Source organism: Trachemys scripta, chromosome 23 (genome assembly GCF_013100865.1).
Source record: "Trachemys scripta elegans isolate TJP31775 chromosome 23, CAS_Tse_1.0, whole genome shotgun sequence".
NCBI lineage: Eukaryota > Metazoa > Chordata > Testudines > Emydidae > Trachemys > Trachemys scripta.
Window position 1 is genome coordinate 11759169 of NC_048320.1, and position 26293 is coordinate 11785461.

Here is a 26293-nt window from a genome sequence, read left to right on the forward strand (position 1 = left end):
GTTGTCTAAACCATCCCTGACAGGTGTGTGTCTAACCTGCGCTTTAAAATCTCCAATGATGGCGATTCCACAACTGGCCAAAGTGCGGGCACCAGCCCAAGCCCGAATGTCGATACGGCACGTTTACAGCCCCGCAGTCCGAGTCCCAGGTGTGTAACTGCAGTGTAGACGTACCCCGAGCACCTTCTCGGCCCTGAAGAAGAGGCGAAACCCTGTCTCACCGACAGACATTGGGCCAGTAAAAGATGGTACCTCACCCACTGCGTTGCCAAGGCTAGTCAGCATATCAGCAGGGCTTGAGCGTGGAGCGTCCTGCTGGGCCAACTGGAGCTAGAGGTTGGGGTGTATGTGTACAGGAAGGGGAGTAACAAAGACTGCAGCATCTCGGCCCTCTGAGGAAGGCTTGCCCCAGGCCCATGGTTGGGTGGTTGGTTAAGAGGCAGTAACACAAGACAAATCTTAAAGGGAAGAAGTGCTATAGAGAAAAAAAAAAAAGGTGTTTTATTAAAGCCAGACACTCTGATAAAAAAGAAAATAAGAAAGGAAAGGCAAAAGAAAAAGCAACCCTTTGTCATTTGGAATTTTTCAAGTTACAACGATCACATTTCTCACAGAACTATCCATGGCATCCGTATAGTTTATACATAGACCTACGCTACAGACAGAAGCCGGAAAAAGATTTACAAAAACATACAGACTCCAGCACTGGCCTTTACAACCAGCTTTGTTTTGTTTTGTATTTTTTTTTTCAAAACAGTTCACAATAAAATTCATGCGAGAGAGAGACACACACGACATTGTAGAAACCCCGAAAACAGCATCTAAAGTTTTCTTTTTTTGTCCTTTTAAAATTTTTAACCAACATACAGTCTCAGACGACGAAAGCAAGGTGTGGCATGCAGCAACGGCTCCAGAGAGACATGCATAACTTGGGTGGTGCCTTTTTTAGTTTTTTTTTTTTAATTTTTATTTTTATTTAAAAGTCAGAATAAAGTGGGTTTATTTTTAAGTCAACACGCTGTTATTGGTGGTCTCACACACAAGTTGAGTGATGCCATGAAAATGACACACGCGCACACACACACACACACGCACGCACACACGTATAGAAAACTAGTTGGCTTAACCATGGCGGGGCTGGGGGGTAGGAAATGAAGCCAATAGAAATTAACCAAAACAAAATGCCCAGTAATTCCCTTCAAAGCCACAGACGAGTGTGGAAAATCACCTCCCGGTAGCTAAAAGGCAGCCCCACGACACTATTAGTCACGGCCATCGTGCGAGGGGAAAGCCGTCGCAACACACAGGAGACTGCAGCTGTAAACACGTGCACCTTTGCGGCAGCTGTTCACAGGTGCCCAAGTCTCCTTAAAAGCCGCAGGGCGTTACGCACCTGGGCCTACGTGCCTAGCGAAGCATTTTCAAAAGCCCATTGATTTCTTTTTCTATTGCCTAAGCCCCAGAACCTGAACTGTGTTTAGCTGCTGAACGCCTACTGACGCCAATGGGAGTTAGGTGCATAAGTACCAGGGAAGAGCGGGGCCTTAGGTGCTTTTGACCCTGTTACCCTCTTTGTGCCTTTGAAAAAAAAAATCTGCCCCCCCCCCCCGCCCCCACACAGCAGGCTGCAGCATTTTTTGCTAATTTAGTGACACAGCGGCCTGCCCCCGCGAGCCCGTTCCAGCCGGCGCGAGGCCAGGTTGAAATCAAGTTAAGCACGTCCAGGTGAGGCCGAAGGCAGGGTGAGTGGCTGGCAGTGGTTTACCTGACTGGGTTTTAAAAACACCTTCCCCTCCAGTGGGGGAGGGGGAGCACTGTGTGTGTGGGGGCTAGCCCTTAGCTACAGGGGTGAGGCTATGCCAGCGTTTCTATTGTAAGCCTCCCCACCCTTCCTACTCACACGCCGGCAGGAGCAAGACCGTGACGCACTGGCCCACAGCAGCATAGACCTGTCCAGCCCCTACCTCGAGGCACAGTGTGTGTGTGTGGGGGGGGTGTCCTCCCCCCCCATGGGAGCTGGAAGGCCTTCACCAGGGCATCTGGCCATCCTTAATACTGGGTGCTCTGCCCTCAACACTCCCCCTCTGAGCTGGGCACACCCCCATCCTGGCAGGGCCTGGTGGGCGGGCACCCAACACTCACTAACGCCCATGAGACAAGCCATGACACTGCCACCTCCTGGCCTTTGCAGGGATGGTCTTTCTTTGGCCTGGCCCTAGGCAGGCTGTGGAAGCGGGTTCAGGGGGCCAGCGGGGAGGGGGGGGTCGGTGGGGGAGGGGAGCCAGGGCCGCAATCAGAAGCCACAGCTTTGCTACAATGGTTCACTTTGGTACTGAAAATTTTGTTATTTTATTTTTTTTAAATGAACGCTTCACCTTCTGTCTCTTGCGCCTGGCTCCGGCTCGGCCCGAAAGGCCCCGCCTGAGCATTTTGCCCCACTGTGTGAAGCCAAGCCGAGCCGAGCCGTCTGGCTCCAGCCAGGGGCACAGGGCCACGGCCTCGGAGAGGGGTGTCGGACTTCTAGGGGCTGAGGCTGGCCCTGGGGTGGGGAAGGGCTCGGACAATGCCGGGCAAGGGGGAAATAATCTAGACATAAACCCAGCACTTCCTTGAAGAGCTGGGACAGCTCCTTCTCCTCCCTGCCCAGCGGGTGGCGCTAAGTCCCCCACTAAACTCCGCCTCTTGTTCTTCCTTTTATCTGGCTCCTCCCCGGGGGGAAGAAACGACCCATTAGTCCAGTGTGTGCCTGACTCTGCCTATATCTTGTGACCCCCACCGCTTAAAAATTGCTACAGTGGAGCTGGGACAAGTGTAACCGGCTTGGTGCTCTGTTCTCCCCCCGCCCCACCCTGCCCCTGCCGCCCCGGGCAAGAAGTCTGCTTCAGCCCCAAGACTTGGGCTTTAAAGGTCATACTTTACAATCCAGGGGTCACAGGTTCAATCCCTGCTACCGACAACCGGTCCTGGTGCTTGGTGTCCCACACAGGCACCAGTGGCTCCCTCCACATGCATACCAGCCTCTCCCACCATGCACACAAAATGTCAGAAGGGGGGAGGAGAGACAGGCAACAGGGAGGGGTCTAGGAAAAGCATGGAAACAGGACGGTAAGCTGAGCGTTAGCGTTAAAGCTGCGTTTCTAAAGCAACAATTTCACCAGGGAAGAAGAGCCACCCCCTCATATACCAGCCGTGAAGAGAGTTCTTTTATTTCTTCTGTTTTTAAATATTTATATATATATTTATATTACGTATATTATATATATATAATATGTAAATATATTTTTAAAACAATATAAAATGTTAAGACACTTCACTTAAATGTAAAGAGTTGCTTTTTGCAATCCAAAGAAATTGCATTATGGTTCTTTTCTTTTTTTTTTTCTTTTCTCTTTGTTATTCAAAAAAAGGCTCGTTCTTTTCGTACAAAAATGATCGCTATACAAAAAAGAAAGAAAGGAAAAAAAGAAAAGAAAAAGAGAAGGAACTGAAAACGGACGACGAACTAGGCAACGAAAGAAGTGATTCGATTTCGTACTCTGGTTGCACATGATCCGCACTCTACAATATAGCATTTGGGATATTCACACCCACACACACAGCTCGCATAGATCCCCCTAGATATAATCTGTGCTTACATTTTGTTTGTCCAGTGACTGGCCATTCCCCCCACCCACCCCACACACACGCACATGTATGTATTGTACTTTAACAAACCTCTTCCGTACCTATCTGAGTCCAGGACACGTGCCCCTCTTTTGTGCCCATTCTCCGTGGCTCCAGACTGAGCCCAAGAGACCCAGCATTGGCCACTGGACCTGTGGCTCGTCTACTAATCTCATTCCCCATCTCCCGCCCTCGGGTTCCTCTAACGAGCCCTAGCCCTTTGCCCTGCAATACAGTGTATTTGTCACAGCCACGTGCAAGGGCAGCTCCTCGCCTATTTGTACTTTGCATTCCTTCCCCCCGCTCACCTCCTGGGTGTTACAGCCCCCTGGGGGCGCTGCTACTGGTGCAAACCAGCCACTAGCCCCTGGTGTGTTCCCTGTGGCCCTGCCTGACCAGAGCTGATTGCTATAGGTTTTAGAGGGCCCGGTGGGGGACTGCCACCCCCGCCCCCAACCTCAGCCCAAGGCGAGGCCCCGTTATGCCAGACTCCCACTTACCAATGAGTCCATGCAGAGGCCAGGACACGGAACAGGAGCATTAAACTCCAAGAGCATTCGCAGCCTCCACATGGACACCCCCATCTGGGCACACAGTATATTGCTTAGTACCGTGGCATTCACCCTTTGCCGGTGCAGGACAATATGGAAGGGCAGGGCGGTTACAAGCCATGACCCTTGCTGGGGTCATGCCCCTTCTGCCCCAGTCGAGATCCAGGGCTTACAACCTCACCCTTCCTGCCTGCGTTCCTCTGCCTTTCCCAATCCCATTCCACTCCCCTCCCACGTCCCTCAGTCCGACACGATCGGCCCCTTCTGTGCCACCCAGCCCCTGGCCTCACCGTTCAGCATCACCCCTCTGCTCCATGCAGCCCCGGGCTGCCTCCGCCAGTTTCTCTCTCTCCCTACGGGAAGGAACTGACCAAACCTTTAAAGTGCTACATTATGAAACTAAGATTACGGGAAACCTGACTCCTTCAGGAACCGGCCCCGTCTCATTCCAATTTCTCTACCCGTTTCAGCCACATCTCTTGGAGTAACATTCTGCCTCCCTGCCACTGACATGCCCCGACCTTTGGTCTTTCCCTTTGCGAAGCACTAGGCAATCTCGCCGACTAAACCCGCTCAGGTGTTTCCCTTGGAAACCCTTGGAAGAAAGAGACAGTGAAGCTAACGCAAACACTGACCCGCTGGCTTCTTGCAAGATGAGCCCTGGTGGCCTTCAATACAGCACTGACCTTTCAGCAAGTCAACAATCAAAAGCCCAACGGAAAAGCTGCACACACAGGCCCCAAAGTCAAAACACCACTGACCCATGAAGACTTGGCTAGAAGACTGTAGCACAGTTTTCTACAGGATTAATCACAGTTACAGCTGTTTAAAAACTTTAAGGAAAGAAAAACGGAGTGGCAGCCGCATTAACAGTCAGATCTGAGGGTTTCTGAGGCGTCTTCAGAAGCCGCTTCCCCCCCACACCCTTCCTCCCCCCGTCAACGGCCTTCTGCTTTTGTTCTGGTCCCCCTTGAACAAGGCATGGCAGGTTCTGGCGCTGTGCACTGTCCTTGTTGCTTGAAGCTCGTAGAACGGGCGGAGTGAAGTTCTTAGCGCTCTTAAATAAACAAAAAACGCCAGGGTGGAAAAAAGGTGTCGAGAGGGGAGAAAAAAAAAAAACCACCAACAAAAAGAACAACAACAACAAAAAAAAGAGAGGAAGAAACAGAAAGTGGCAGGTCGGCCATATTGGAGCAGGAAGTGGACATGTAGGTCGGCCATATTGGAGGAGGAAGTGAGACAGGAGGGCGGCCATAGTGGAGCAGGACAATTAAAATAAAAAGCTAGAGGGACATCTGGTGACCTTTGAAGTTGCCTCAAGAAGACAGTCCAAGGGAGGAGTGTAGGGAAGAGAGAAGCCAGGCCCCAGTAAGGAGGAAAACAGTTGAATGAGAAGTTGGCAAGGAGCGTTAGAATGAAATGGATGAGTTCCTTGCCCCAAAGGAAGTCAACACAGGGATGGATGTTCTGCCAGGAGTATTTTTTTCTGAGACTGGACTGGAAGTCTCACTCAGCCCACTAGCCTCTTTAGATGATCTAGCGGCCTAGAAAGAAAAGCAAGATTCAAGGAGGAGGAGGAAGGGCGGGGGAATCAAACAGTTTTGTTTTTTTAAAAAAAGGAATTTGTTCAGAAGCAGCATTGATTTAGGCCTGAGGTCGAGCAGCTGGGAAAAGGTCCACACCACAAACAGAGCACGAGATGATCTGGTTCCACGGGTTACTAGAAGAGGGAAGGAGCATCACCAAGAGGAGAAGGCGAGCGAGAGACAGAGAGAGACAGACAGACGGACGGACGGACGGACACACACGCACACATAGAGGCAGGCAGGCAGAGGGAGACAGGAGAGAAAGGTCGGGGTGGGGGGAACAAGAATTGAAATGTTAGACTGGGCATGCACAGCGTGTTAGAACAATGACTATATTCAAGTTAGTTGCATCACAGCTGTGTGGGGGAAGGCGGGATTTCCAGGGGGGGTGAGGAGCGGGGAGGTCGCTGCAGAGGTGCTGTTTATCAGAGCTGTCCCACAGGTGAAAAAGAAAGGGACAGTCGTTCACAGACGCATCTGAATCCTGGGGAGTGTCGCTTGGCTGGGGAGGGTCGGGGGGAGCGTTCAGTGACTTGTGTTGAAATCTAGCAGCTTCAGAAGCCACGGGTGGTGGGGGAAAGGGGTAGGTCCTCCAAAATGTGACTCTGCCGTCCCCGCCCAAGCTGGGTTAGCCTAAACGTGGGGAACAAGGACAGCACCCCAAAACTTTATGAAGCATTTAAATAGAATAGTCCATGTTGCCCAAGCCAAGCTTCTAGTGAGGGACACCTGGGACTGACTGAGCAGACGCGAAGGATCTCGGCAGCTGTATGTAACCTGCTAGGAAAGGGGCAAACCCACAGGTTCTCTTACAAGACCTTCCCACCCCCCCGAGTCCATAGATGGAAGGGGATAGAGGTCTGCTGTGCAGCGGGCTAGAACAGTTGGCCCCTACATGCAGAGAAGGGCCACTATGACGAAGGCATGAGGCAAGCCTAAGGGTGCAATCCCAAAGGCCACTGAAGGCAATGGAAAGCTTCCCTTTGACCACAGCAGGCTTTGGGGCAGGTGCTGGCAGAGCAAAGTGGGGCTTCACAAAGCATGTGAATCTCGAGGCGGTGGAGGAATGGACTTGGGGAGCCGCCGAGGGATGAGAGGGACGGGGTGGGGGGTGGAAATCAGGATAGGGCAAGGCCAGGCTGGGTCTCTGCAAAGCCGTCCCCATGGTGCGATGCATCGGGCACGGCCTGGCCTCTGGACGGCACCCTGGACATTTTCCAAGCCGCCTAGATGACCTGGGTGCCAAACTCCCAGTAATTTGTGGGACCCTATAATGGGATTTTTCCAAAGTCAAAGGGACTTGTGCGCCTAGCTCATTTAGACACCCTGCTCCAAAACCCTTCAGCTAGCGTTTCTCAACGGTTTTTCAGCTTAACGGCCCCTTTATACTAAATCAACAATTTTTGCAACTATAAAAGAGTTTAAAAAAACACCCCTGTGTCCATGCTAACGGTGCTACGCGACTGGCCACTATTTGCGTGTGCGTGGTGAGAGGTTGCCAGGGAACACAACCCGCAAGCGTGGCGTGGGAGAGCGAGACTTTCTTTGCTCTAGCCTGTAATAAAATGAGCAATGTCTTAGGACACCCCCGTTCCCCCTCGTGCTTTTTTGTGATTCCCTGGGAGGCTCTTGACCTGCCGGTGGAGAAACACTGCCTTAGACGGTTCCCTAAATCACAGCCTTGAGACCCTAGATTGGCCAAGGCATGAGGATATGTACGTGAGGGCACACTCCTGGGAAATGGAAGAGACGGTCTAAGAGGGCTTAGGCATCTATGGCCCTTGGTATTTTCTAGCATCTAGAGAGGATAGAAGAACATAAGAGCGGCCACACTGGGTCAGACTGATGGTCCATCTAGCCCAGCATCCTGTCATCGGACGGTGGCCAGTACCAGAGGCCTGGTGCCAGGGCATGATGGCTTCCCTGCGAGCTACTCTGGTCTGCAGCGGGATGATGGGGTGGGTCTAGGTGAATTGCCTCAGCGGAGTTACCTGTCTGTTCTCATACCTAGGGAGGATCCCCCCCCACCCCCGTGCCCCAGCTGCAGCTCCAGACTGGTCCTTTTGAGTGCTGTATGCCCAGCAAAATTCCCCAGGCCTGGCACAAATGAGGCAGGTGCCCATGGACCGGCAAAGGGAAATCAGCCCCCCAATCGTCGTCATGAGAATGGAACACACGAAGGGATTTGGTATATTGGGGAAAGGGGGGGGGAGACACCACTGCTTGTCATGGGCCAGTGTAATGCTGCAAGATTGAATGGTGGGGGGGTGGAGGGCAGGGAGTCCGGCCATGCCCAGACACCCCCACCCTGCGGAAGGAGCTGAACAGCACCACGGCGGGCTGGGGGCTGCCTCTCGCCGGGGAGCCGGCTGTGCTGGAGGCCTCTCCCGGGAACTGACAAACAGCACCTGTGCTGGGCTCTAGGCGCTCGGACGCCGGTTAGCACTGGGGGAGGGGTGGGTGGGGAACGTGCAAAGGGAGCAGCTTGGATCCTTTCGGGGACGGGTCCAGTTTGCTCACGCGACGTGGCTCAAAACCCAGCGTGGCCAGGGGAGGGGGGGAACCCGTCCTTGAACCCACTGGGCTTTGTTACACCCCAATGAGCAAAATTCGGGATTTTTCAGTAGGATCGGGGGAGGGGTTGAAACACAGACTCTGGGTGGGAGCGGATGGGACATCGGACAAGCCATCCCCAGGGTGCTGTCGCTCAGCGGGGACAGGGGGCTAGGGCTGACCACTGGTGCTGGGGGCAATCTGGCAAAGAAGGGGGGGGAGCGAGGAGGGGATCGGGGTGTCAGTCGGGGAGGGGAAGGAGGGGAGGTTTAAGGGCTAGAAACTGGCTTTTGTTACCTTGCCTTGTGGCCTCAGAAAGTTGGACAGCCACTGTGAGCACTGTTAGCGTCGGCAAGAACAACAGAAGCAAGTGAACCCAGCTGCACACTCAATGCTACCGCAGACAAGCCCACGTGGAACGGGGATTGGGGAGGCACCCGGGGGGGGGGTCTACTCCAAATCTTCATCCACCTGCCCTACAGTCTCCCGGCGCCCACCGTCTCGCGTGTCTCCCTCGGAAAGAACATGGTCCCAGAGCTGCTGCGGAGGTCGGAGCCATGAAGGCTCCCCCACCCCACTGCAGGGCCATGAATGGGCCCACCTTGGGGGCTAGTGTGTATTGGGGGAGCCCGCGGTGCGCTGGGCAAAAATGCATGGGGAGCGGGATATCTGGAGGGGGCCGGAGAAGGGAGGGAGACAGTCCCCCCCACCCTCAAGCATCCATTGGGATCTTGCTAATAGAGAGCACTGGGCGTGGCTAATGTTTGTGGGCGGAGTCTGGCCTGGGCGTCAACGGGCTACCGATTCCTTGCTGAGCTCCACGTCAAACTGCTCTGAGGTCGGACTCTGAAAACAGCCGAGCAACCAAACACCTCGTTCCACAGGAGAATCTCCCCAGCATGAACGTTAGCTCCACACCCCACGGTCCCCGGCCATAAATGGCTGCTCCTCTCCCCAGTAGAGAGCTGCATGCACCAGGAGACACCAGAGGAGAGCGCCTCCTGTGGACACAGACTGGGCCCACCCGGCATGGCTTTGTGGATCCAACAGCAGATTGAGGGACCCACAAGATCACTTTGTGGGGAGCACAGGGGGAGGGGAGGGGGGTTACCCAGTTGCAATCACGAGCACAATGGGCTCTGAAGGGACTTCAGGCCTGTCTAGGATCTAAGGTCAAAGTGATCACTGTCTCTCCTCCTTAGAAAAGGGTGACTGATAGGCATGGCCCTCCTGAACCGATGGGAGGAGGGTGGGAATGGAGCTGGGGTGGGGAGCTCGGGGGAAGAGGCGAATCCTACTTCAACCCTCACACCACGTGTGCCATGAGTTTGCTAGTCTCAGCTCAGTGCCCAGTGTAGTGCTGTGGAAGCCGTCGTGTTGGGGGCAGCAGAGCTGATTGTACATCTCGCCTCCCCCAGGTACACAGATACAAGTGAGGAGGGAGCTGGCAGGCTCCGGGAGGACAAAAGGCAGCAAGAGAAAACGTGTGCTGTCCGATCACACAGCCTCTCGGGCAAGTTTATCCCCCCCTCCCCTGCAGACATGCTAAGAAAAGCAGGGCTCCTAACCAGTTTGTGTCCCCCACTGTGGCTGCTCTAGAGATAAACTACCTGCTGTTGTCCTTGGATCCTCATGTATTCCATTCTCTGCTTGATGTGTTTGCTTTTGTCCGGGCTTCCCTGCTGGTTCTGCTTCAGCCTGGAGGCCGGATTCACCATCTTCATGGCTGGAATGGAAACCCCGCCGCTCTGTTGAGACACACAGGGATGGGGGTTAAATCCCACAGACACATGAGCCAACCACCAGCCGCCTCCGGTTCCGGGCGTGGGAGGCGGCGGGTGGGGGCCGGCCAGCGGCATTGCTGGCCATGCTTCCCGGGCGAAGATCTCGTAGTGGGTGAGATCCAGAGGCCCCGTGTGATGCCAAGGCCCCGCTGAAGCCCACAGGGGTGAGATTTTCATCAGCGCTCCGCACCGACCTGCCCCGCATTGAAATCGGTCCCTCAATTGGAGCAGACTTGGGGTGGCTCTATGTTTTTTGCCGCCCCAAGCACGGCAGTCAGGCGGCCTTCACAGATTCAGCGGCGTTTCTGCAGGTGATCTGCCGGTCCCGCGCCTTCAGCGTACCCGCTGCCGAATTGCCACCGAAGCCACGGGACCGGCGGACCTCCCGCAGGCACGCCGCTGAAGGCTGCCTGACTGCCACCCTCATGGCCAGCGGCACGCCGCCCCCCCACAGCTTGCCGCCCCAGGCACGTGCTTGCTGCGTTGGTGCCTGGAGCCGCCCCGCCAACGTTACGGCCTAGATCCTCAAAAGGTATTTAGGCCCCTAACTGCTATCGATTAGGGGCCTAAACCCCTTTGAGGATCCAGGCCCACGCCCTTTAGAAAAGCTCACCCCTAAGTGGAATGAGTGGTAAACGCAGACCCCCTGGGCAGGGGCTGGCACCCACTTTAAGTCTCCTACAGTGGCAGTGCATTGGGCCCGCGAGCTTAACCGAACCTGCATTTGCTGCTTTTCACTAGTAGGTTCCTCCCCCCGACCCCAAGCTCCTGGCAGCGTTTCCGGCACAGCAAGACCCTCGCCAGGAGAACCTTGCTTTGATACAGCCCGGCTGTTAGCAGTTCCAGCCTTGCCCGTTCTTGCCATTTCAAAGTCACGTGAGCTTTGGTCAGTTCCCCGGCTCCGAGCATGAGGAGAAGATCTGGGCTTTCGGTTTGAAACAACGGGAAGCACCAGGGGCTGCAAATTGATGTCTGGGATCATGACCCCGACAGTGGGAGCCTAAAGGCTCAAAAGCCACAAGGCAAAGACAAAGAACCTCAAATGTATCTTTAAAAAAAATCTAACTATTTTGGTGGGCCCGACTCATGAGTTTTGAACCTCGGAGTAGGGCCATGCTGGCAATGGGGCCCATCCCCATAGCCTCAGACCCAGGCAGTCCAGAACGTGTGGGAATTTCTGGTCGGGAGCCAAGCTTCGCTCATGGCCCCAGGTCTGTAACATGGAGCCAAACCCAAACCCTGGCTCTCCACACCCCCAAACTTTGGGGCAGAATGTGCCTTGGGGAGCGGGGTCACCCTAAACAGGAGGCAAAGGACAGAGCTGTCCAAAAGGCGGCGCATTTATGCAGTTACCACATCCTTACTCTCCATCAGAGAGACAGAAAACGAGGGAGTCTTAAGAGGCCTCCTGGTATTTTGGGGATTAAATTTCTCTTGGGGGCGGGTGAGCACCCAGAGATTCTCTGGCATTGGAAACACATCCCCTCAGTACTGCCCCATGCTGGAAACAGGCCACCAGGGCCTCTGCCATGCAGCGCCCAGCCTTCCGAACGACTTCCCTGCACTTCCCAGTGAGCGGGGGCCTTGTTTTCCAGAGGGCTGTGGGGGCAGCACCACCACGCATGGTGCCTTCCGCTCAGATCCACCCGTGATGTGTGACATCCACACCCACGCAGCATCCCTAAGCACCTCGGGATACAAATTAACCAGGGGCCTGACGCTCTTGTCTCCTGGGAGTGTCGATGGCAAATGTCCGAGTGTGGAGACTGGGGGAAGAACACGCCTGGGATGTCAGAGCAGAGAGGCCCTGACGCCGGAGTGGAGATGCATCCCTTGCTCACCCAATTTGATGGCGTGATTCCAGATTTACTCTAGTGAATTTGACGGAGTTACTCCAAATTTACTCTGGGGTAACTTCATCAAAGTTACTCCAGCAGCCCCATGCAGAAAGCACAACGATAAAAGCCAATGTGCCCACACAGGGATACCTAGAGAGGCACATGAATGAACAGCCAGGCTTGCAGTGGGTGCTGGGCACCCACAGCTCCAGCTGAGTCCAGTGGAAACCAGGCCCTTGATTTAGGTGCCTAACTATGGAATTGGGCGCCTAATTTTAGGCATCTGGGTTAGAAACTGTTGGCCAAAAATCTGTGCTTGAGATGGGCCCAAACCTACTCGCAGAGCCAAATACCCCTGTGCTGCAGGGGAGGTTTGAAATCCAATCCAAGCCTGGATCCAGACCCCACATTTTGCAAACATTTCCAAGCCCTATTAGACGTCTGAGCCAAAAACCAGGTTCCAAACATCCCTCAACTTTTGGGTTTTTCCAAATCTGGATGTTGACGCTACGGCCAGATCCCATCTTCGATCAATAACTCGACTCCCCCTGTTCTTTCCACACCAAGATCACCCTAATCCCCCTCCCCCGGGGGGGTCCCAATTATACACATGGTGTGATATGTTCAGAAATGAATGGGAAACTTCGCGTTTGCATTGTCAGTCCCAGGATAGGAGAGAGATTTGATTCGAACAACCTCTGTTGGTGAATGAGACAAGGTTTCAGGTGTGCACAACACTCTTCTTCAGGGCTGGGAAACGCAGGACAACCCTGTGAAAGCGTGTCTCTTTCACCAACAGAAGTTGGTCCAATAAAAGATATTCCCTCGCCCACCTGGTCTGTCAGCACATTCTCATCAGGTAAGTCTGCAATGCAAACAGCAGGGACTAGCTAAAAACCACTGAAAGCAATGGAAAACCGAAAGCAGAGGGAATGCATCCCGGCTCGATGAGAGGATGCATGTGAAAGCGAAAGAAAGAGAGCTGCTTTGAGACAGAGGCAGATTTCCAGGTGGGAATCATGACAGTGGGAATAAAGCAGTTTTTATTAGCTATCCACGTACAGTTTGAGATACAGAAGCTGGTGAGAAGGACAGCACAAAGAAAAGATTAATCTGTAAGCAGACAGAGGTCCTGTAACTCGGGTGGATATCAAGGCTGCGCCCAAGGAATAACTAGTAACCGATCACTGCAATCGTTTGCCCCATGTAGCTCCTTATTATTGTTTCCTGGAGTGCATGCTAGCATTCTAGCCATGTGCACACAGACTGACTTTCTGGTGCCTCTTCCAAACTCTTCCATCCTGCAACCTGCTCCTCTCTCCAAGTTCCATGCAGGTTGCTACAGTTATTATGGAAAGACACTAGCAGATCTGGGACCAGCTACAATGGGTGGCATAAACTGAGCCTTTCCCTCTGGGCTTTGTAAAGGAACGCTGAGCAGGACGTGTGCTGAGCTGAAATTTAGGCCAGGCCTGAGCATCCTAACCCAGGAGCTGTAAATGGATGGACCCTCATTTCAATGACACAAAAATCAGGCCCATGACACTAGATTCAGCAGAGTCGTAAATGAGGGAGTCTAAATAAGCCGTACAAGAGAAGTGCAGTGAGCACCGATGGGTGTCAGCCAGCCAGCCTAGAAGAAGGTGAGGTGAGTGGAGATGCGCTGTTCTAGGGAGCAGCCTGCTTTCTCTCTCTCTGTTTTTTGGGCTCTTGTGGGTTATCATTCTGAATTCTAAGATATAAAGTCACGTTACGCTGTAACCTTACAGCAGGCATATTTCTGTCCGTGTCTAAGTTCTCTGTGTGCATGCAGTGAACATATAACAACATTGCCCAGCTATGTTCTGGTGTGATACGCTGCCTGTTGCAGTGATTACAGACAAGCGTGAGCTGTTACCATTTGGATCTGGGTCTCAAACAGCCCAGAAATTTAGGGTGATCGGGGGTGAATTTTCATCTGATTAGTGACCGATTCAGCCAAACCTTAGCTAAGTGGCCTCCTGTTTCAAGACCTTTGTTTTGTGATGCATCCAGGCAACCATAGGTCCTGGTACTGTAGCGATAAATCAAACTTGCGGGCTTCATTCTCATTTATCCTAAGGGTCTACACGGCCATCAGAGATGTGACCGGCGCTCGGGTACCAATAGCAGTGAAGCCGTGGCAGCGTGCAAGGGACCCTGGGTAGCTAGCCGGTGCTGCCGCATTATTCGTACGGAATTAAAGCTAGCTCGCATACGTCTATACGAGCTGCAGTCACCCGACTGCAGTGTAGACAGACCCTGTGGCCCCTTTTCACCAATCCATCTGTGTAACCGGAATTGAAGTGGTAGCAAACGACAGCGACATCCATTTGAAGTCCCATTGACACAGGCGCAGCGATGTCAAGGGGCCTTAATGTAAGCAAGAACCAGGCCCAGTCTAATTGCTACGAAGGGAAAAGGGATTCGTTCTTAAAAGCTGAGGGTTAATAAAGGAATACGCTGAGTTCTGACTGGCGGAGTTCTCCCCACCCCTTTCCCCCATCAGCTATTCAGCAAGACGCCTGGTCCTTGCAGATTCCATTTGCAACCAATTTGGACAGCTTCAGGAGCTCCGCTCTGTGATTTAATTAGGAGAACCATCTGCCACTTAGCAAGGCCACTTAAAGTGCAGTTAGTCAGAAAAGTGAGACACAAAAAACTCTCCATCCTTTTACTTACAAATGGAGGAGATCTAATGTGGCGTCCCTAGGGGTACGTCTACACGGCAAAGAAAAAGCCCAACTGACTTGGGCTCGCCGGGCTAAAAGTAGCCGTGTAGATGTTTAGGTTCAGGCTGGAGCCGGAGCTCTGAGACCCTTTGCACTCGCTGGATTTCAGAGCCCGGGCTCCAGCCTGAGCGGGAACATCGTCCCTGCTTTTAGCCCCGAAGCCCGAGCCAGGCTCTGAGATTCGGTGTCGCGGGTTTTTCTTCGCAGCGCTGACATACTCTGAATTTTTAACAGGACCTGATCCTGCCCTCGATCCCGTGGGCATGAAACTGGAATAACTCCACAGAAATTAATACGGTTACTCCAGACGGACACAGGTTAAGATGTAAATTTGAGCAGAACTCAGTCCTTGGCGCTCATCATTTGGGGCTCAGACTCCTATGCTAAAATTACCCCCCAAACCTGCTGCAAAGGCCCTGTGTGGAACATCTCCCTTGTCATCTGCCTTCTCTTCCCAGATCTCTTGGGTCCCCCCATTCTTATCTGGACCTGATTTTATTGCCTTGGGGTCGATCAGCAAACTTGACATCCAGCCATCCAGCTACAGTTTGAATTTGCACCCAGCAGCCAGCACTCCATTTCCAAAGCAGAGGGGTGGCCAGGGTCTCGGTGGTTAACGGGGGCCCGGCACATTTGGTATTTGTTTCCAGGTCTGTGCCATGCCAGGAAGCCAGTCACCCCTCCCCTACGGATGGCATCAGAATACGGGTGCAATGGATGAAGACTGCTGACTGTGGTCTAATTCAACGCTAACCCCCAGCGGGGGGGGCCAAGGTGTAAAAAATCCACCACAAGGCTCACGAGGGAAACACAGAGAGAGATGCCAAGTGGGCCAGTTCGTTTGCAAAGGGCCTGCTGCCTTTCCGGTTCACGTGCCACCGGTCTCCATTATTTCTCCCCCGCTTCTGCAGTTATCGCAGGGTCTGTCCGAATGCCGGGGGAAGGGGAGGGGACGTTTTTTACACCTCGGCTCTAGGGGACGCTGGATTCTCAGGAAGGGGGCGGGGCCAGGGAGAGGCAGAGGAAGAGAAGGCGTCAGAGGGAATCCGAGCGTAGAGCACAAGAGGAATAACAGAAAATAAACCTTAGGACTGTCGAGCGGAAGCTGTGGCTTGGGTAGCAGAGGCGGCTTGGTCCCGCTCAGAGATGACCTCCTGGGAGCATCAGCCTCACCCTGTCCTGAATCCATGGTCCTGGCATGCCAGCAACTGTGTTCAAGATCCCCCAAGCCCTCCTTTAGCCCTCTGTCGTCCTGAGACCCCTGCTGTCCTAGCAGCTCTCTCCGGAATAGAAATTCAGCTGACGGGTGGATATTGATTTCATTAATGGTCATCTCCAGCTCACGGATAGTTTCTTCAAGGCTGTCCAGTCTTTGGTACGTGCATTCACAAATCTCGTGGCTGCTTAGACTTGCAAAGCCGAGAGGAGACATTTCCTCTTTGGTTTTGTCTTCTAGGTCCGGTTCTTGCTCTCTCTCTGCTGGGGACCCTCCAGTATTCGAGGCTGCCTTGGTCTCCTCTCCATCCGCAAGTTGGTCTAGGGTTCTCCGTCCAGAGGTGGCTCTATGCTCACTGGATCTCGATGAAGCACGGAAGTGCTCCTCAGGAGGCTGTATTGTGAGTTGTTCAGACACCTGGTGGTTTGGATCTTTGCCTGGGAAAGATCTTGGTCTTGGTGTTGGACACTTTGAGACTGGACAGCCAGTGAGGTCTTCCCTTTGCGCCTGCTTGCTAGCCCCACTGGGGTCTTCAGAAGTGGGGGGCATCCTCTCCGAGCTTGGATTGGTTCTCCTGGCTTTGGGTTCTGAGACATCGCCGTGAAATCCCACGGCCGCTTTAGACCCTTCGTCAGTGATGGAGGAGACCTTCTCGGAACCCACTTTGGGGTCCGCGGGTTCTTTCAAGAGATCGATGAGGGGTTTGTCCTCCACACGGACAACTGGCCCGTAGGCCATAGTCTCGCAGCTGCCTTCCTCTCCGGCATTCAACGTCCCAACCTTTTCTCCTCCCTCCTCAACCAAGGCGTTCCCTTCATCCTTTGACAGCGACAAGAATGCTCTCTCTCCTTCTGGAGCACCTCCAGGCTGGACGGGTGAGGCTTGGCTGCTCCCAGGCGCCGACAGAGTCTGCTCTAAGAAACCAGATGGCACCTGGATGAGAGAGTTTTCCTCTCTTTCAGCCTGGTTCTCAGGGCTGCTTGACAAGAGCCCCAACCCCTCCAAGTTTCTCTCGGTTTCCGCCATGGCCTGTGTAAGCTCTACAGGTGGAGATCCTTCCATTCCCACCTCTCTGTTGCTGGACTGGTTAGTGCACGGATGGCTGCCTGTTTCTGAAGCCACCTCCAGTTCGGCTTCAGGCGAAGGCGGGTCAGACACCCACTCGGTGAGCACAATCTGAGGGAGGGGGACAGTCGGGCTGGCTGGAGAGGCCGGTTCCTATGGAGAAAATTCAGACCAGTTAACAGCAGGTGGGAAGTGGGAGACGTTTGCCATGCAAATGAACAGAGCTGAGTGCTTCTTAGAAGGTATCCCTGCTTAGCCCGGGCTGCCAACTTCACAATCCACCTACTGGGTCTATAATCCCAGACTATCCAGCCACTTCTGCAGCACCTGAGCGCTGGGCCGCGCCTGACGCAGAACAACTCAAGAGGGAGGGCTTGGTTTCAGTAACCCCTTTGGGGAATGGTGGCTTAGGCACCCCTTGATGCTGCTAGATGCCCACCGGACTGTACAGTGCACCTGGGTACGTGAGAGGAGCCAATGGGAGTTAGGCACCTAACCAGCATAGATGCTGCCCTGGGGAACACGTAGCCAACGTGCTGTTTAAAGAGCCCGCCGACAGAGCTGAAATCAGGATTAAAGACGCACTGCGGAGGAGATGCAGTGGGCCGCGGGTCCCTACAATGAAGAAATCCCCAGAGAAGGAGCCGCGTCGGCCTCTATCCTACCTGATACTATTACATTAGAACATCAGAAGGGCCAGGCTGGGTCAGACCAATAGTCCGGCTAGCCCATCGTCCTGTCTTCAGAGAGGATGAACAGAACAGGGCAATTATCCAGCGATCCAGCCCCAGCGTCTGGCAGTCAGAGGCTAGGGACACACAAGGGCAGTGTCTCTGACCCACTTGGCTAACACATTCTGGAGGCAGAGGGGCCTGGGGACCCCCCCGAGCTGTGCACTGCAGGGAGGTGTTAGTGTTTGCAGGGGTAGGGGATTCTGTGCTAGCAGGACTTCCTTTGTCTGCAGCTGGGGGCTAGCAAGGGGCTCTGCCCAGGCCCCCCACCCCCGTGTAGCGCTTACCTGGACTGACAGCTGGCGGCTGGAGTCTGTTCCAGCATCGGGCTGGCTGGCCGCTGCAGCCTAGTGGCAGAACAGGGCAACAAGACGGGTTATTCTGCTCCTCCCGCCGGGCCTGGTTGGGGCTGCCCCGTTTCCCGGGATTCGTGGCGTGGGTGCGGCCCCACGTGGGCTGCCCCGATGCAGCAGGTCTCATCCCATCACCACCCTCCAGGGTTCTAGGATCCAGCCGATGCAGGTGGGGGAAGGAGGGGGAAACGGCAAGGCCAGGCACCGACATCCAGGACCAGAGCTGGGCCTGAGCCAACCCCCAGGATCTAAACACTCCTGCCAGCACCAGGGGCAGCAGAAAGAGGCAGGGGCTGGCGGCAGAGACTCACTGGGGAGCAGCTTCCACACACACCCCCCCCCAGCAGCTGGTGATTCAGCTCCCCCCATTCCACGCTCGATTCCAGGCAGCGCCCGCTGGGCAGAAAGCACAGCACAGAGCCGCCACCAGCCGCCAATCAGGCGCGGAAGGGGAGCGCGGCGGCTGCTGTGCGGGAGAGGGTCGCGCCGGGAGATGGGATTGCAGAAGAGGGAAAGAGATCGACACAGACAGAGAGGGGCAGAGGGCAGCAGGACAGCCGGGGATGGGGAAGCGCAGGGCGGCATCGCGTCTCCTCTTGGTACAGCGGAGCTCCTTGGCCGCCGTGCTCTGAGCCGTGGGCCTTGCCAATGTCTCCCGCGAGGCAGCGGCGGGGCGCGGGACGTGTTTTGGGACGCTGCCCCCTGGCCAGCTCCTGGAGCACCTCCCAGCATGGAGCCCGGGGCGCAGGGTGAGTTGCAGGTTGGTTGGATCTGACCCTTGTTCAGCAGGGGACAGCGGAGGAGAAGATGAGCTGGGGAGGGAGGGCGGATGCCCGAGGGCTCAGCTGACCCAGCTGTTTGGGTTGCAGGCAGGACTGGCCCCTAGGACTGGAATCTGCCGGGAACCGTCTCCTCCCCAGCTCCAAAGGGAAGGCCCGGAGGAGAGTTACTCCCTGCAGCAGCGACTGCCTCAGCATAGCACTGAGCCGGGAGCGGCCCGGAGGGGCCCAGCTCTCTTGCTGGCTGGCTGGATCCCCAGGGTGTGATGGCCCTTGGGCCTGGAAGGATCGTGGCCAGGGCTCTTGGGCAGATTCCCACCCTCTCCCCCAGTCCCTTCCCTCCGTCTCTTCGCCCCGGCTCTTCCCCACCCCCGGGCTCCTGGGTCCAGCTCCCCCAGGCCCATCTTCTCCCCTCTCTGATTGGCAGCTGTACCCTCTGCCCCCCCACTCTGTGTCACGCCCTCTTCGGCTTTACCCCCCTCCAGCCTCCCGCTTTCTGTGCTCTCGCCTGCCAGCCAGCCCTCGGTCTTCTTCTCCCACCCAACGGGGCCATCGCAGGTCCAAACCCCAGACCCTGACCCAATGGAGAACCCCGGGTGTCTCCTACCACTGGCCACCCGCCTAAGCCCCTGCAGAGCTCAGACCGGATCATGCGCCAGGGGCGTGGACATGCATCGCCCCCCAGAGCCCTCGTTCCAGTGAGGCATCCTGCGTGCAGTGACGAGACCCTTCCACCCCCCTCCGGTGGGAGCCGGCACCTCCTCCACACGCACACCTGCCCCCCGCCCAGGTGGGGTGCAGAGCCTGGCCCCTAGGGGCAGCGCCAGGGGCTGTTGCTCTGGTGGTTAGTGCCGAGTCCTGTGCTTGTGTCAGTACAGCCCGCGCCAGCGTCGGGGAGTGATGTGGGGGCTGTGATGAGCCGTTAGTTTGTTAATCCAGAGAGCGCGTGAAAGGGGGGAGCCGACGGGAGAGGCGGCCGGGCAGAGGTGCAGCGGCAGCCAGCCGGGTGGAAGAGGGAGTTGCGATCGGGCACAAGCTGTTACCTTCCATCCTTCGGCTGCCAGCGCGGCCCCATTGGGCCACAAGTCTGCGGGAGCGGGGGAGACGGCGGCCGCGAGCCGGTCGCAGCGGAACTTGGGGATAAATGGGGAGCCAGCGCTTCTCTGAAACACCTGGGGAGTCAGAACACGGGGGGTTGTGCAGCAGAAATAAAACGGGGAGAGGGAGCCCCGGGCCTGCCACTCCCTAGTCTGGCCTCATCCTAAACGCGCTGACGCCAGCGCGCAGCGGGCGAGACAGCGGCTCTTCTCGGCTGGGCACTGGTGTGGGAGGTGTTAAAGTGACAGCCGGAAACCTGGCCACAGCGACGCTCCTCCCCTGGAACGACGTGTGCCCTGCGGCGTCCGGTCTGTCCCCTGGGGACGGAGAACCCCGGCCCGGCCCGGGACAGAGCCCGAGGGGAACGCAGGGTCCCTAGTGGCTCTGATTCTGGGACAGGGAGTTCGTTTCTCCTGCCTGCCACTCACATCACGGCCTGGCTCATGCACTCCCCTGGCACTCGGTCCGAGGGGGGTGTCTGCAAACGGGTTTCTGGCGGGGCTGGAAGCCCAAACTAGATAGTCGTGGGGTTTGGACCAGGGAACCCCCTGTGCTAGCTAGCCATGGGGGAACTCAATAGGACCCAAGAAGCATCCCGGACGTCTAGCCCTCGGCTCCGCCTGATGTGTGGAAAAGGGGCAAGCGCCAGCTTCCGGGGGAGATTTCCGGTCCCCCCCAGGACACGGTGTCTGAATGGATCGTCTCAGGGTACCTGGCCTTCAGGGTTTCCATCCCGGACGTGGGGAATCCAACCTACCCTTCTCTGAACCTGGCAGAGCTTCAGACCACCCCGCCCGGTGGGGCTACACTCCAAAACCGGACGGAAGCCTGGAGTGAGAGGGGTGGGGTCGCTCTGCCAAAGCCCGGCGCCCCCGCCCACTCTGACCCTGCTGGGCCCCCGGAGGGTCGAACCCACTGACTGCCGGCGAGTCCAGCTGTCCCTCCGTGCAGCCAGGAGTGGAGACGCTAGGACCAGACCACTACCCCGTTATACTGTGAACTGATTGACTGCTCTTCCCCAGGGGGCAGTGCTTCCTTGCCGCTGTGCCAGGGGCCCGATCCTGCTTCTGGTGATGGCAGTGCTCCTCCTCCTGCGAGAGTGCAGGATCGGGCCCAGGGTGACTGGATGGGGGGGGGTGTCGTTCTGGGGGGGTGTCCCGTCATGTGTCTCCCCCACCCTTCGGCACCCACCTCCAGCTCGGCGATGATCCGGTCCTCCTCGTCGTCGTCCTTGATGGCGGAGGCGATGATGGGTGGGGTGGACGCAGGCCTGGTGACCTCCGACACCGTCCGCCTCAACTTCACCTGGGGCTTCTGGGGCTCCAGCTCCTCCGACTCGGCCTTCTGCAAGGGCGAGAGGGGGCGGGGGGATCATCCCTGGGAGTCCGGGGCCGGCCGGCGCTCCCCGCTCCCCGCCCCCGCCCCGGGGAGCCCGCCCCATACCTTCATGAAGCTCGAGTCCTTCTTGCTGGTGATGATCACCTCGCCGGTGCGGGTGGTGGTCAGCCCGTGGGAGGAAGGGAAGCTCCGGCGAGGAGGGGGGGGAGGCGGCGATTTCGAGGGCTTCTCAGTCCGATACCTGGGGACTGTCAGCTCGTCTGGGGAAACAACTGGGCTGTTAGAGGCAAGGCCCCGCTCTTCCCCGATCCACCCCGCCCCAAGCCAGGGACTCTCCTACGGTCAAGTGGGGCGCAGCAGAATCTCCAGGGGTCCACAGCTCAGGTGAGTGTGGGGCAGCCCAGCGTTGGGGTTTCCCCCACCTATGAATGTGCCGGTGCAATCAGGAAGGATGTATGCTCTTTGGGGCGTGGGTGTGATAGGAACATCCCCGTGGCTTTTGCAACAGGGCAGCGGCTTACGTAGGACACGCCGATTGCCTCTGGCTCGGAGGGCTTGGCTGCTGACCCGTTTGGGTCGGGTTACAGGGCCCCGGGGACCTCACCTGTAGGCCCCAGCGCACAGTTGGCCACACAACTGGCCCCGTGGAGCTAGGGAGAAGCCTAGGGCTGGGCTAGCCGTGGATCAGGGATCACAGGACCAATTCTGCGAGGTGCTGAATGCCCTCCACAACCTGAGAGGGCGCTCAGGACCTTGCAGGGTGCATTAATAGATCTGGGGGCAGCTCTAAAACTCAGTCCACATTACAGGCAGGGGACAGAGACGGAGCAATTCCCCCATACCTAGTGCAAAGCCCTTGCAATAAGGACCCGTTGATTAAGACAGCAGGGAAACCCTCCGAAGCTGCATTCAACCCCCCGCCCCATGCCAACCCAGCTGAGTTTCTAGGCTCACACGTTTTTCCTGCACAGAGCACGGTTCTCCAGCAGGGGGCAGCGCGGCGCTCAGAGCAGGTCCTGCTCTCAGCTTGGAAGAGCTGGCAGGCGCTGGTGTGAATTGCAGGTGGTCCTAGCAGGCCAAATGGCAGAGTCTCATGCACTTCCCAGGCTGGCCAAGAGAGGGCGCTGCAGCCTCAGCCATAGTGTGTCTGTGTATGTGTGTGTCTGTGTGTGTCCACAGAGTGCAACGCCAGTTTGTAACGCCAGCCGCTGGGTGTGAGCAGATTCCCTAGGCTGCACGGCCCTCCCAGAGCTGGGGATAGAACCCAGGCGTCCTGACCCCCAACCCCACACCCTGCTCTAACCAGAAACACCCCACTCCTCTCCGAGAGCCAGCAATGGAACCCAGGAGTCCTGGCTCCCGCCTTCTTCCCCCCCCCCCTTAACCCCCCTTCCCCCCCCCCCTCCCAGAGCCTGCTATAGAACCCAGGAGTCCTGGCTCCCGCCCTCCCCCCCCCCCGCTCTAACCCCACTTGACCCCACACCCCTCCCAGAGCCTGCTATAGAACCCAGGAGTCTTGACTCAGTGGGGGTAGCAGAGAGGCTGAAGAGGGGTGCGGTCCAGGGGCGTGACTTGGGAGGGCACCTCCAGAGCGGATGCAGGGAAACGTTACGAAGGGCCCCCCTGGTTTTTGACCACCCCTCGCCTGCTCCGCCCTGCCCCCTACCTGAGCCCCGGCGGCCATTGGGGTCGATTTTGGCGGTGGATTTTTGTGCGTGCTGCGGCTTGGAGGGCTTGTGCTCAGGCGTGGAGGCGGCGCTGCCGGCGGCCTGCTTGTGCTTGGTGGCAAACTCCAGGTCGGGGATAGCCTTCATGAGCTCGGCCTGGGTCTCCTCCAGGAGGCGGTTAATGTCCTTGGCGCTGTACTGGGTCAGCGCTGCCCTCTTCTCCTCCCAGTCCCGCTCGGCGGCCTGCCGGCAGAAAGCAGAGCTCGCTGCGGCTTGCAATGGGGGGACAGGCCGGGGGAGCCTTCCCCGTCCGTGGGAACATGTGGCACCCGTACGAGGATCTGGGGCACTCGGCTCCATCCCCAGCTGCACAGAATCCTGGGGTACAGGCTGGGGGGCTCTGGGAGGAACCCCAGGAATAGCTGTTCCAAAGGGCCCAAGTCACTAGAGGGTTTGATACAGTCTGTGGCCAGAAGGGATCATCTCGGCCAGCGGTTCTCAAGCTGTGGGTCGGGACCCCAAACTGGGTCGTGACCCTGTTTTAATGGGGTCGCCAAGGCTGGCTTAGACTTGCTGGAACCTGGGGCCAAAGCCCTGGGGCAGTGGGGCTCGGGCGTGTTCAGGCTTCGGTCCCCCCTCCTGGGGTCCTGTCATAATTTTTGTTGTCAGAAGAGGGTGGCGTTGCAATGAAATTTGAGAATCCCTAATCTAGGCTGACGTCCTGTATAGCATGGGCCAGAAAACCTCCCCCACATGTCCCTGTATTAAACCCAAAGCCTAGTTAGACTAAAGCATTTCAGATCTCAGGAGACAGAGAGAGGGGCCACCCAGGCCTCGGCGCTGGCTGGGAATCAGTGAGATCCATCTCGATGATCCCAGCAGGTGACCCAGCCTGCAGAGGAAGGGTCCCTGCTACTGCATCATCCTCACACCCCTTCCTGTGAGCTGGGGAAATCATCACTGGGGAAACTGAGGCATGAAGAGGGGAAAGCGACTTGCCCAAGGTGACAGTGAGTCAGTGGCGGAGGTGGGGATGGCACCTCGGAGTCCTGATTCCTTGTCCACTTTTCTCTGCTCACACTCCCTTCCTCTAGCTGGGAATAGAGCCCAGGAGTCCTGACTCCCAGCCCTGCCTGCTCGAACCACGAGCCCTCACTTCCGTCTCTGAGCTGGGGATAGAACCCAGAAGTCTTGACTCCCTGGCCTCCCCCTGCTCTAACCTCTAGGTCTCCTTATAAATAGACTCCAGGACTAAAGGTTTAACCCAGCACTGCCTGGCTTTTCCAAACGGATCAAGAGGCCCCAATCAATACTCCAGGGCAGATTCTCTCCCAGAGGATTCCCTTTCGGCTCACACGGAGCCGCCGCATGTCAGAGCAGCCCCCAGGCTGCTCTATCCTGTGCAGGCAGCCAGCGGGGGGAGCTACTGAGCAGCAGAGAAGGGACAGCAGCTGCTCCAGTGGGGAGTGTTGGGAGATAGGTGGGGAGGTGGCGCCCCTCTACAGCACACACCCCAGAGTGACAGGGCTGGTTCAAGCCCTGCAGCGTAAAAATCCTGGAGCACTTTATTCTCAGTTCCTAACAGGGTTGGCCTGCAGGCCTGGGCTTGAACCTCTCCTGGGTGTGCGACAGGCCAGACAACCCAGCAGGAGCGCCAGGCTCCCCCCCGACCCCGGCTCTCACCTCTACGGACACGGCCTTGTCCGCGCTCCTCCTGCCGGGAGTCTCGGGGCCCGTCTGGGTCTTGGCCGGCACCATCTCCGGAGCCCGGGAGGGGTTATTGCTCTTGGGGGGCTGGGGGCCACTCTGCCCGAAGCCTGGCGTGCCCAGGGTATCTGTGGAGGCGGTCAGGTCATGGAGGTTCATCGGGGGGCTGGTGGGGACCTCGAAATCCAGACCCTTGCTGAAATCGATCTCTGATGCCACCTTCTTCGGGGACTGGCTCAGGTTGTTGGACGGAGCCCACACGCTCTCATCCACTTGCCTGCCAATGGAACAGAGTTCAGAGGTCCCCATGGGGGGCTGGGGTGGGGATGGGGCAGCGCAGCTGAGAAGTGCTGTAACCTGTTGTCAAACACATTTTCAACCGCATCGAACGGTTCCGTGTGGGTCGATACATTTATCAACCACCACCAAATAATGGAACGTTTGCAGTTTTCAAAACAAACGTTTTTCTTTTTTTTTTAAATCGAGAAAGGGTTTTTCAACCCCCTGACCCCTCCCCCGCCCCCGTTGGGTTTTGGGGTTTTTTGGTCAAACGCACACAAAAAATGTCACAATTGAAATTTCCCACCAGGACTAAATTGTCCTTTCCCAGGCAGCACTAATGATCATCGTTTGTATTCCAGTAATTACCGGCGCGCCTAGAGCTTGTAACGAGCACCTGTTGTGTTAGGTGCGGTACAAACCCAGAACAAAAAGGCAGCCAAGGAGCTTCTGCTCGAAGACGAAAGACAACGGGCGGATAGAGACAGACAGACAGACGGGGCAGCTCGAGGGGCCTATGAGATTATTCTGATCGGTGCATGGAGAGACACCAGGTATCGAGGTGCCCAAATCCCTTGGAGGATCTGAGACCAGCTGCCCAAGCACCACCAGGCGCAGGCTTCAGGGCAGAGGACGATGAGCAGCTGTGGGCATGGTTACGGGGAGCCTCGAGAGAGAAGGAAGGGGCTGGCTGGGAAATTTGACAAAGGGGTGACTGAGAATGGGATCATTGGTGGAGCGGAGAGAGGAATGAGACCCCTCCCTCCGCCCCAGCAGGGATCAGGGCCCAGGGAGCTGGGACCCACCCTGGGGTGGGGTATCAGGACTCCCCTGGGGATCCGGGCCGGGAGTAGCTCACCTGCGGATCTGGGCGAGGGTGTCTGTCACGGTCTTGCAGCGTTTCAGCAGGCCATCCAGCCGGTGCGGCTCCTCCTTGAGGAACTTCACGGCCTCCACCTCCACCCGCAGCACCACCCGCATCTTGCTCTGCAGGCTGGGGAAGTGAGCTGCGGCGGGGGAGGAGCAGGGTCAGAGCAGGCCCAGGGAGGGCTGGGCAAGACCCTCCCCTCCCCGCTGCATGGGAATGCAAAGCCCTCCACCCAGAGACACACCTGGCTCTGCCTTGCCCACGTCTGCTTGGCACGGCTGGGAGGAAGCGGCTGGGAGAACTTAGGGGAAAACCCTCCTCCCCATCCATCCTAGGAGAAAAGCCCCCGTGATTGCAAGGGGCAGCTCATGGTCACTCCCTGTGTAGACAGACCCGCCACAGCCCCTGCCATGGGCACACCCTGCCACACACACACAGGGCCAGAGCACCCTCTGCCTACTCACACA

At 56.6% G+C, this 26293-nt stretch overlaps 1 protein-coding gene across 7 annotated transcripts in view; it reads right to left on the reverse strand.

Annotated features, from left to right (window-relative positions):
- Window positions 1-2257: 2257 nt before the first annotated feature.
- SRCIN1 (SRC kinase signaling inhibitor 1) overlaps window positions 2258-26293 on the reverse strand; it is a 176137-nt gene continuing 152101 nt past the window's right edge. For 4 of the 7 annotated variants that reach the window (XM_034755731.1, XM_034755730.1, XM_034755729.1 and 1 more), the window contains 10 exons: window positions 25818-25965; window positions 24656-24956; window positions 22972-23215; window positions 21411-21565; window positions 21159-21311; window positions 19913-20041; window positions 18025-18084; window positions 15810-17159; window positions 9964-10101; window positions 2258-5271 (listed from right to left, as the gene is read on the reverse strand). In XM_034755731.1, the coding sequence (XP_034611622.1) occupies window positions 5050-5271; window positions 9964-10101; window positions 15810-17159; window positions 18025-18084; window positions 19913-20041; window positions 21159-21311; window positions 21411-21565; window positions 22972-23215; window positions 24656-24956; window positions 25818-25965 (2900 nt within the window). In that variant the 3' untranslated portion in view covers window positions 2258-5049. Of the gene's footprint in view, window positions 5759-9963; window positions 10102-15809; window positions 17160-18024; window positions 18085-19912; window positions 20042-21158; window positions 21312-21410; window positions 21566-22971; window positions 23216-24655; window positions 24957-25817; window positions 25966-26293 lie in introns of all 7 variants that reach the window. The other 3 variants (XM_034755733.1, XM_034755734.1, XM_034755735.1) reach the window with 3 other exon arrangements.